Source organism: Mastigoproctus giganteus, chromosome 5 (genome assembly GCF_048544385.1).
Source record: "Mastigoproctus giganteus isolate SK-2022 chromosome 5, ASM4854438v1, whole genome shotgun sequence".
NCBI lineage: Eukaryota > Metazoa > Arthropoda > Arachnida > Uropygi > Thelyphonidae > Mastigoproctus > Mastigoproctus giganteus.
This window is the reverse complement of record NC_143579.1, coordinates 17,357,727-17,370,018: the sequence shown is the minus strand read 5'-3', so window position 1 is coordinate 17,370,018 and position 12,292 is coordinate 17,357,727. Positions and strand designations below refer to the sequence as shown.

The window sequence follows — 12,292 nt, the reverse complement described above, 5'->3', positions numbered from 1 at the left end:
GATGTGATGGTAGTACCTTGACTGAATGACTAGCACATAATGCAAAAGAATGGCAAACACATCCCATTATAAATACTGATGGTACATCCTTTTTTAGCAATGACTGGAACCCACTTTTAGTACCCATCATAGTGGCACAATTATCACTATCAAAGCCAACGAGATTACTTATTTGAATGTTTTTTCTATGAAAAGATCTTTTACAGCTTGATAAAGCCCTTCTGAAGTAGCATTTTCGACACAAACATCTACAGCATCAAGTTTTTGAATATCAAAATATCTAACAACAACAGCTAGAACTTGCGATAAAGATAAATCTGTACTTTCATCTATTATCATTGAAAACTTGTTGTTTCTGCATATGTTAGAAATGTATATTTTTTCATGATAGGCTATGCCATCTTGTATAAGATAAGAGACTTTAGTCGCCTTCATCTGAACTTGTTTTGCAATATTGCTATTATGAAATGCTTTCTTACATGCTTCTATAAGGTGATCACATTGCGCAAATGGAATATTATGCTCAGAAATGAGTGCAGCAATTGTTAACTCTGCCTTTGCTACTTCTTCATTCTCCATAGGTTTATGTTTTGTGAAGAACGTGTCTAACGTTGAACTTGTCTTAGCAATATTTGCACTTTTTTTTATGTTTAACTGTATTTTTATGCGCTAGTAACATCGATTTATTGGCATTCTTTAATTTCATTTCACAAAAAATACAGTAAGACGCACCTTTTTCATTACTGTCTTCTTTCAACCAATCCTTTAATTCCGGATCTTCTAACCATTCATTTCTAAAATTTTGAGTATACCACCGTTTACTCATCTTTCTCTGTGGGGAACAAGTTTCAGACATTGTGGGCAATTTGTGGGTATGGCTAATTAGCAGTTATCTTATTTAAAATGTTCTATAAAATAAAAAATAAATCACTAATCCATTAACATAAAATAGAAATAGTCACTACAATTTAAATTTATTATATCATTGTAAGTAGTACACGCATAAATGTAAAAATCACACCAAATAATGCAATAATACCACGAACGATCACGAAAGACTGTGCAGTAAAGACCGCCTTCCGCCTCCTCAATAGGCTGTGCATACATGTTAGTAACACGAACGTGTATGCTTACATGTATGAACATGTAAGCGTAATTTCATAGTGTAGAACCCTGCGAAAAGTTTGAAATCCTTTTACATTTGTAGTATTTTGTACAAGCACTTGAGATATTACAAATTATGATCAGGTTAGAATATAAAATTAAGAAAATTGTAAACTGTTATTAAATGTATTAAATTTTATTGAATTTACAAGAAATAAAAATAAAGTTTGACTTAAAATTAAAAATTACCGAAAAAACCCAGATAATGAGATATTTTTGTGAAAAAAACCTATCAACCCAGATGACAATCAAAAAACCCAGATCTGGGTGGAAAAACCCAGGAGTGGGAGCCCTGAATGAGACTCATGGTAGAGAAGTAAAATGCATGGGATGCATATAAATTATCAGGTGACACAGAAGCCTATGGCAGATATAAGCTAGTCTATTCAAGTCACAAAGAAGATTCTGCAAGCGAAGGCAGATTACAAGAAATCTTTGGCAAAGGATGCTAAGAAAAACAGCATGGATTGCTTTACTTATATAAACTCTAAAGGGAAGGGGATGAATCAGATTGGTCCACTTGATATCGACAGAGCGACTGTTGATGATCCTCCTAAGATTGCAAACAAACTGAATGAGTATTTTGCATCTACAGTCACACATGAGGAGTTATTAAGGAAGGAAAATGAAGGAGGTTATCAAATTGTAGCAGGGTTGTTAATGATTTTGTAATAACTGAGAGCAAAGTGGAGGAGAAATTGTTGAAGTTAAACATAAAAAAGGCACATTGAGTGGGTGGGATCTGTCCAGTTATATTAAAGGAGGCAGAAAGGGAATTAAGCAAACCCTTAACCATAATTATGAGGGCATCCTTGGATTCAGGGGAGGTCCCCACGGACTGGAGATGTGCAAATGTATCCCCAATTCACAAAGGGGAATCGAAGGATGACATGAGTAATTATAGACCAGTTAGTTTGACTTCTGTTCCGTGTAAAATAATGGAGTCTCTGGTTTAAAGATGCATTGCAGGATCATAAAGACAAGACTGCAGCAATAATTCAGACACAGCATAGGGAAAGTCTTGTCTGACAAATCTGATTGGATACTATGATGTGGTTACAAAGGAATTGGATGCAAAAAATAAATTTGATATCATACACTTGGATTTCAGGAAAGCTTTTGACACTGTTGCACATGGAAGACTACTGTACAAATTGGAGCAGAATGGTATAAAGGGTGGTTGAGTGGGAGAAGACAGAGGGTGGTAATCAATGGACGCTGCTTCTCGTGAACTAATGTTATCAGCGGAATTCCACAGGTTCGATGTTGAGCCCACTGTTGTTTTGTATATTTATCAATGATATTGATGAAAGTATATCAGGTTAGTGTCAAAGTTTGCAGATGATACAAAGGTTGGCAGGGTTGTCAATGACAATAATGGCAGTGTGCTACTGCAACAGGATCTAAAAAATTTGGGAAGATGGGTTGAGAAGTGGCAACTGAAGTTTAGCATTGACAAATGCAGAGTACTGCATGTGGGTATAAGAAACCCTAGAGGAACATATCAAATGTGTGGTACTACACTTAGGGTGGTAGAAAATGAAAAAGACTTGGGAGTAATTATGCAGTCAGATATGACGTTTTCTGAGATATGCAAACAGGCTGCCAGAGCAGATCATGGGGTTTTGTCAATGATATACAGGAATTTTGCTAGCAAGGAAAAGGAGGTGATTGTCCCTTTGTATAAGGCAATGGTCATGCCATGCCTTGAGTACTGTGTTTTTTTTTCTTGTTTTTTTTCTTATGTAAACCCCAAACACGAGAGGTATTAGAACCTATAGTACTTAGTACCGTGTTAGGGTTGGAGGTTGAGAAGATGAAAGAAGATATTTGTTGACATTGGACTTGAACTTTTGTTGACTGTTATTTTCAGGAAATACATATGAAGGAAGGTTGTTCCAGAAAATGGTAGTTGAATGAATAAACAAGGAAGATGAAAAGTTAGTCCTGTGAGTTTGAAGTTGGACAGTAAATGGACGTTGGCTGGTGGCGGCACGTGTTCGGACTGTTTTGAAAGAGAGAGCAGGAATTATAGAAGCCAATTCAGAAGAACAGTGCCCATGGAAGTATGTGTAGAAGAAGCATGAAGCAGAAGCAGAAGCAGAAACAGTACGTTTATGAGACAGCGAGTGGAGAGACTCTTTTAGAGATTAATCATTAATTAACCTAACTGCCCTCTTCTGAATGGAATCAACAAGCCTGAGAGAGGTTTTGGCGGTACCACCCCAGATGTGGGAACAATATTCTACGGCAGGGCAGATTTGTGATTTATACAGAGTGAGCAGCTGTTTGGAAATAAAGTAACGCCGAGAGCGAAAGAGAAAACCAAGTTTTTTAGAGGCAGAGGAAGCAATATTTGTAATCTGCTTGTGCCAAGAGAGATTAGAAGTCAGGGTAATCCCCAAAAGAGATATATCATTTTGCCTAGAAATCAGAGTGTCAACAAAGATAAGCATAGGAGCAGAAGAATCCTTTTTGCGAGATATAAGACAAGACTGAGTTTTAGAAGGGTTGCAATCAACTAAGTTGTCTTTGCCCCACTGGAGAATTACCTGAAGATCAGCATTTAAGGAATCGGTAGCAGATTTCCGAGAAGTTGAAGCTGATTGAACAGGGCAAGGTTTATCAAAACGGAAAGTGGAACGCAATGTGCTATCATCAGCAAAACTATGGATAGGATTTCCAGTCAATGGAAGAAGGTCATTAATGTACAAGAGGAAAAGAGTGGGGGAAAGAATTGAACCTTGGGGGACACCGGAATTAGTGGAGAAGTTAGAAGACAGAGAGCCATCTACCATCACCCTCAGTGAGCTGTCAGAGAGAAAACTGGATAACCAATTACTAAAAACAGTTGACAAACCATGAGATGGAAGCTTGTTTAGAAGACCTTTATGCCAAACACGATCGAAAGCCTTTGAGATGTCAAGAGCAACTACTTGTGATTCACCGAACCTTTCCATTGAATTAGTCCATAAATGGGTAATATAAGCCAGAACATCACCAGTGGATCGACACTGACGGAATCCATACTGGCAATCATTGATCAGACAGAAGGTTTCTATGTAGTTTAAGAGTTGGCGGTTAATTGATTTCTCCATTACTTTAGAAAGAGTAGAAGTAATTGAAATGGGATGATAATTGGATCGGAGGGATTTGTCACCCTTTTTTAGGAACTGACTGGATATGAGCAAATTTCCAAGCAGAAGGAAAAACACCTTTGGAATAAGAAAGTGAAAAAAGGCAGCAAAGAATAGGAGTAAGTTCAGGAGCACAGGTTTTGAGAACAAGTGTAGAAATACCATCGGGACCTGGAGCTTTCTTAGCATCAAGATTCGTCAAAATCCTTCTGACATCGTTTTGATGGAAGACCACAGGAGGCACTGAATGGAGCATGTTGGGAATGGTGGGAGGTGTTTTACCAAGATCATTAATATATGAGTTGGAAGAAAAATGGGATGCTAGCAGGTCGGCTTTATCCTTGGCTGAAGTGACAACAGAACCATCTGGTTTGGACAGAGGTGGGAGCAGAGGTGGGCAAAAGTTGCGGCCAATAGCTTTGGCAAGGGACCAGAATGCTTGGCTACCATTAGGGCAAGAAGCAAGTTTTCTACTCTTAGCCTGTTTGAAATCTAGTTTGGACTGATTAATAACTGCTTTACAATTGTTACGAGCTTTGGTGTAGGCAGAAAATGTAACTGAAGAATTAGAAACAAGCCAATTACGATATGCAACATTCTTCTCTTGAACAGCCTTAGCACATTTATTGTAAAACCAAGGTGCAGATAAAGGAGGAGATTTTAAAGTGGAGTGTGGGATAAAGGATTCCATTCCTGCAAGAATAATAATCACTGACACTGTGTACAGGTTTGGAGGCCTCATTTTAGGAAAGATGTAGATTTGCTTGAGTGTGTACAGAGAAAGGCAACAAGATTGGTGAGGGGAATGAAAGGATCCTCTTACTAAGCGAGGCTTAAGTTCTGCAAATTGCAGAGGCTGGAGACTAGGCACCTGCGAGGTGATCTGATTGAGGTGTATAAGGCCTTGAATGGGTTGAACATGCTGAATTCTGATGGGATTCTTCCACTTGCTCAGATTATGAACCTAAGGGGGGCATAAATTCAAATTGAGGAAAGACAGTTGTAGAATAGATGTGCGGAAATTTGCCTTTAGCCAGCAGGTGGTTAATAGCTGGAACAAACTTTCATCTGTCGTTGTGGAAGTTGATAGGTGAAATAAATTCAAGGAGGAACTGGACAAACATTTAGATGGAATTGTCTGATTTTTTTTTTTTTTTTTTGGCTGATGCTACATAAGCTCATACGCTTGCTTTCTTGCATCACATGCCATGATTTCTATTACTATTATTACTATAAGTATCCGGATCTTGAAAAGGTACTTTTGGAATGGCTAATAACAAAGCATGCAAAAATCGTTCCCATAGATGGTAATCTTTTAAAAGCCAAAGTTGAATCATTTCTGCAATGAATGGATACTGAATAATTTCTGCAATGAATGGATACTGAATCATTTCCGCAATGAATGGATACTGAATCATTTCCGCAATGAATGGATATGTGGCGATAGTGCACATTAATGCTACAAAGGAATGGAAAGAAAATCATTTAAAAATTGTTTTGCTGACATACGACCAAAATGACATCTTCAATGTTGGTGAAACTGGACTCTTTTTTTTTTTTTTTTTTTTTTTAAATTGCAACCAGATAAAACACTTCCATTTAAAGGCAAGAAATACAATGGCAGAAAAAAGGCCAAACAACAAACTGCTGTTCTCCTAGCATCAAACATTTCTGGCAAGAGAAGTTTCTTCTTTTAATCATTAGGAAAGCCCAGAAGCTTTGATGCTTTAATGCAGCATTTCCCAAACTGTGTTTCGCGAGATGTGAACAAGTGTTCCATGAAAAATCATAATTAATAATTAGAAAAATAAAATAAAATACATAAATTTTGCATATTTGTAATATACACCACTTTTGTATCATTATAATTTCTCTCTATACATTAAAAAAGTTTTCGTCTTAGTGATATTTATTTGAGCCCATGGGAGAAGAGAGCGAGGGAATTACGTCACTACAACTGCAATTAATTATTGACAACTGCCTCCATAATGTTCACCAACCTCGTGCTTCACTGTCTAACATTTGACGTTTCATTGTAACATTTTTATATATTAATGAATATTGTATATTTGTAAATACAGTAGTTTAGTATTTTGTAAATATTTCAGTTAAATATTTGTATAGTTTGTAAATATTTCAGTTAAATATTTTAGTCCTGCTCTTTGGGATGCAACAATATTCCTCATGCATTATGAAACCTGAAGCAAAAGGCCTTTTCCTAAGTGACCTATGTGAATGCAGGTAAATAATTACATAGTGATTGAATGCCGCACACTACAAATGCACAGGTAAATAATTACACAGATTATTTCCTGATCAGATATCGATCATAGTGACATAGTGTTTTTTGTCTGGGGGGTCTCCCCCAACTCCGTGCTTTTACTCTGTGTAGAATACAATACTCTGCATAAGGCCAGGGTGTGTGCGCTAGTGTGTGTTTTGTGAAGTATTAGTGTGGGTTGTGTCGTTCCTCTGGCCACTTAGCCTGGGGAGAGCCACTAATACCCGCAGTTTCCATCACTGCCCTGGGGAGGCAGGTCAAAACACATTAGGAGGGAAGAAAGCTCTAGCAGGGTGAACCCTGGTGTAGCTTAAGCATTAAAGGAGAGCCTAAAAAGAAAATTTTATTGGAAAGGAGATAATGGAGAGATAGGAAGAGGATGAGATAAAAGGGGCAGAGAACAGAGGGAGGCATCAGTTGAGGTACTCATCTGATTTGAAAGGGAAGACAGTAAGGGGACCTCCTGGTCCAGAGGCTGGGAGTTGAAAGTGGTTGGTGGGGTAAGCCATCACGCAAAAGGGGATAGGGGCCACCCAGGGTGGGGAAGGACACTCAGCCGGGGAAAGAGATTCCTATGGTGGAGAGTGCTTTTTGCAACTCTGTCTCACACTGGCCTGGGAGTTACCTTAATGGCCAATGTCAGCATCCCACACCATACCAGCTAGGAAAAGCTACAGCATGGTGTCAACTTGGATAATCATGAGGGCCTGCATAGTCATCAGTCTGTCCAGTGAAGAGGCTAAGATAGAACATGCAATTAATAATAACTTTCATTCGCTCAACATTCACACAATTTTACTTTTAATAGTTTTTTCTTACACTTTCTGTTTTATTTTATTATACACCAATTTTTTTCTTTTCATACACTTTCTTACACTTTCTATTTTCTTTTAAATACACCATAGTTTACCCATAAGTTGAACTACATACGTAGTGTAACAGCATTGTTTAGATTTTATCTCATATTGTGGCTACCTTCACAACAAGATACCAGGTATTGCACTACTTCAAATGAATAATGATTCTCTAGTAGAGGAGTCTACTGTTATTTATTCTCAGTGGGCACCACTACCCAGATGTGTTTCGGAACTTGTTGGCTCACTCATCAGTGGGCAGGCAGGTACCTTGGCAATGGAGACATGCCATCACGGTTGCAAAGTTAATTCCACAATATGAGAGATGCCAAATGGTGAAGACAATGATAATATTTTGAAGACTAAATGCTCAAGGCATAATATGTATTATGCCTTGAACATTTAGTCTTCAAAATTTTCTTTTATATATTAGATTACATATCGTTTCGACAGTTGTGTCTTTTACATAGAAAAGATTTGACTTACTCCATCATACCTCTACATATTATGTAGAAATGCATATGTGGGGGTTAGCGAGCAAAGCGAGCAGGAGGCAGAGTCCACTAGTTTAACATTATTTTTTTTTCTGTTATTATTATACTGGCATAGACTAATAATCAGATAGACCACAGAACATTTTATTTTGGTGGGCTTTGCATAGAGGTAATGACATCTATGAAAAAGTAGCAATGCAGTGATCTAATATGCTATTCGTATGCAATTTAGCCTGGAGTACATGGGTTGAAGGAGAAGGGGAAGCAAAAAAAACTCACTTCCTTGTATAAATATTAGATTACATATAAAAAAACTCACTTCCTTGTATAAATTTTTTTGATAATTATCAGTAATTCGAAATATTATTATTAAAATAAATGACCATGGATTTGTGGTTGAAAAAAAGAACTTTAAAACGATAAGCAAGTACTTCTATTATTCATTTTCACAGACTGTGGTCTGTGAAAATGAATACAATATTGTAAAACTTCGTAGTGAGGATGAACAATCACAGCCTTTTGTTCCCAAAATTTGAAGTGAAAAAACAGGAACCAACTAATAAAAGACCAAAACGAAAGTATGATGACATGTATTTGAATTTTGACTTTTACATGTGTTGGAAATAAAGATGCTCCTGATGCACAGTGCATCATATGTAATAAAATATTAGCAAACAGTTCTTTGGCTCCCGCTAAACTTGTGTTCTGTAAATATATGGGGGAGTGAATACCTTCTGTAGAGGGTCTCCTCCACCTCCAAATTAAACGAAGAGAGGAGAGAAGAGGAGCAGATAGAAAGATCAATGGCAGAAAACATACCGGTAGGCATGTGGAAGAAGGTATTAGCCATATTTAGAATGGGAGGTTATCGTTAGTGACAATATGCTCTGTGAAGCAGCTTTCATTAATGGAAGTGAGGATGAACAATCGCAGCCTTTTATTCCCCAAAAATACGAAGTGAAAAAACAGGAACCAACTAATAAAAGACCAAAACGAAAGTATGATGACAGTTATTTGAATTTTGGCTATAAGGCTATACATGTGTTGGAAATAAAGATGCTCCTGATGCACGGTGCATCATATGTAATAAAATATTAGCAATCAGTTTTTGGCTCCCACTAAACTTGTGTTTCGTAAGTGTTCCTTAAATATATTGTGAGATGAAAAGTGTTCCGTGACTAAAAAAGTTTGGGAAATGCTGGTTTAAAGATATTACCGACTATATATCAAGCAAAAAAAGGCATGGAAGGCATCACAAATCTACAAAGAATGGATCATAGACTTAGATAGTGGGATGAGTGAGAAGAATAGAAAATGTTTGCTGTTTGTGGGTAACTGCATCCCTCATTTTCAAGTAAGTGACCTATATGCAATTACTGTTGAGTACCTACCACCAAATATAACGTCAGTTCTTCAGCCACTTGATCAAGGTGTAATCCAGTGTTTTAAGAAAAACTACCAAATAATGCTACTAAACAAAATTGTGCTATGTCTTGAAAGCAAAATTCAAAGCAAAATCGACATCCTGCAGGCAATGTATTTATGTGTTTCAGCATGGGATAAAGTTGATGAAAAAGTGATTGCCGATTGCTTCAAACGTGCTGGATTTACTGCCTTAAATGATGCATCATGTGAAGTTTTGCATGTTTCTTCTTCTATTAATTGCAAAGAACAGTCTAATAACAGGGAAGAAATATTTGAGCATGTGCATCATCACCTAAACTTACAGGAAACCTTAAGCTTCAAAGATTACACAGAAGTGGATGTGGGCATTGAATGTTTCAGGATATGCACGAATGGAGAGAAACTCATTGCAGACGTAATGGAATTTTCTGAAATTTGTAGTGATAAAGATGAGGAACCTACTGTGGTTGAACAAGGTTTCAGTGAAAGATGCTCATCAAGGATTAGAACTTGTACATCAATTTTTTCAAGCGCAGCCTAACTGCGAAAGTGAAATAACTGCTATCACACATCTTTCATAATTCTCTTTTAAAACATGCTCTACCATTGAAACAGCATGTTTAACAGATTATTTTAAAGTATGAAACAATTCTCTTGTTAGGTCTTGATAGGTATGTAGCCTATGTAGTGATATTTACAATTTATTTGTAACCTTACTACACTACAATCAATGCAAAATTTACAATCATAATTTTCTTATTTAATACTGTAGTACATATTATAAATAAGATTATACTTTACTGTATGATTGTTCATTTTATGAACGATTTATATAACTTCCTTCCGATATAACAGCCATTTTTCTCATTCACCTGGGGGGGTCGTTATATAGAACTTCAACTGTAATGCTACTCTTCATTACATTTTTCTGTGCTTGGGTATACACTCTTTGGAAATGACTACATATATACACAAATCAACCTAAAATTATTAATACTGTTTTTAAATGAATAATATGACCAAGAAGACAAATCCATTATTCATTAAAAACTTGATTAACAACGCCTTTGGGTTGTTATAACAACCTTTGCGAAATTATTCTCAGATATTCATTAAAAATGTGACAGCACAGTTGCAACAACCAATATAACATCTGTTATTCATTAAAAGATCAAAGGCACTGTTGTTACAACAGTGCCTTTGATCTTTTAATGAATAACAGATGTTATATTGGTTGTTGCAACTGTGCTGTCACATTTTTAATGAATAACATATACACTTCCATGGCAATATAATTCAATTAAAATTATATTAGTAACTTTAGGTTGACATGGGATAAACAGACATTTCTAAAGAATATCAGTTAGAGAGATAGAAGGGTTCCCAGAAAATCGACACACAAACGTAACACAGACTAGTATCATTTTCACAAACTATTTCAACGTCTGCTTTGAAATAGCACACTGCTTCTTTACTAAGAAATTACTTTTTTTTAACAAAAATCTGCCATGTTTTATAAATTTACATTTTTCCTTGAAAATTTCAAATTATGCATTCAAAATCAGCATCAATGCCTAATACAAATTTATAAACAAGCTAATCATTCTTTAAAGTTAATAATTGCATATAAGTGCATTTTTGGTGGCTTATTACCTGTATACATTAGTTGAACCAGAGGTCCATGTTACATTAGCTACACTGTGTCCAGATTCATTATCCCATCCCCGAATATCCATTACCTTTCCTGTTTTGCCTTCACCACCTAAAATAAAAATGGAAGAAACTAATGAACTTTTTATGTGAAAAACTGAGCTTATTCTTCTAGAGACTGTTAGGAAACATTAGTTATGCATGTATACATGGTATGGCATAGTGTTTAGGGTAAGGTGCTACCAGTGATCTCCAACAACTGCACCATTTGTACTCTTGTGAAGTATACCAAAGTCTGTTAATGCCAGAAGATGTTTTATATGTATAGTATTGTGTTGAGTTCTGTTGTTTCTCTGGCTACTTGGCTACAGGGCTCTAATGGGACCCTATGCTGCCCGCCACCACCACCACTGGGAGGTGAGCCAGGCTGGCCTCTACCAGAATCGCCTAAGCTTCCTGACAGAGGCCACAGTAAAAAAAAAAAAATGTTGAAGAGTTAACAAGGAATATGAGAAGAGAAGGTCAGACTGTGGGATGAAATAAAGGTGGACTAATGGCGAAGACAGTCCATCATGGATTTAAGCAAAGTGGGGGTAGGGAAGGGGAATAAAAGTCACAGGAGCAGGTACCCCTGTGCAAATGCCATTGGCCAAGTGCTCTGTGTGTCGAGCCCACACTCAGTTGAGTGCAAAACCCTAAAGTGGGCACCAGCATGTATCCTACCCATTAAGGGTTTGCAGTATAGTATCCGTAGCATGGATTTACATTTATCCTACCCCCGAAGGGGTTAGCAGAGGGGAGTACTCTGGGGAGTGGGGAATATTCTGGACTCTCCTAGCAGCAGTGAGCTTGGCACACCTTGTGATAAAGACAGCCTGGGAAAATCAAGTGAATGCAATATATGTATCCTTGTCATTTAGTAGATCTTGCTCCTGATTACAGAGAGTTCCTCGGATTACTGTAAACAGTTGTAACTGGTTTTCATAGGAGAGGCACACATACATAACGTGGGCCCCAGGACTCCTCATCTCCACATTGGCAGAAAGGATGTGGCTTGATGACTTGATACCCACAGAGTTAAGTTTTTGCTAGAATGATCCATATCCTGTTAATAAAAAGGTTGCTTGCAATCCAAGTGAGTACCAAGGAGGAGGCTTGGGAACAGTGAAGGTGAATGAGGGGAAGAACTTTGTTATTTCTCCTTTGTGAGTTGAATTCCATAATTGCTGCCAGAGGTGATCTGAGATTCGTCTTTTTCCTGTTTGTGGCCGTTAGTCAGGTCCAGTTGGAGGTTTAGCAGCTGTGTCG

The 12,292-nt window shown here is 37.2% G+C and overlaps 1 protein-coding gene across 1 annotated transcript in view; it reads right to left on the bottom strand.

Annotated features, from left to right (window-relative positions):
• The window catches only part of mib2 (E3 ubiquitin-protein ligase mind bomb 2), a 388,603-nt gene that overhangs the window by 256,714 nt on the left and 119,597 nt on the right, over positions 1-12,292 (bottom strand). Inside the window, exon 6 of the mRNA XM_090373924.1 lies at positions 10,988-11,096. Coding sequence (XP_090230050.1) covers positions 10,988-11,096 — 109 coding nt within the window. The remainder of the gene's footprint in view (positions 1-10,987; positions 11,097-12,292) is intronic.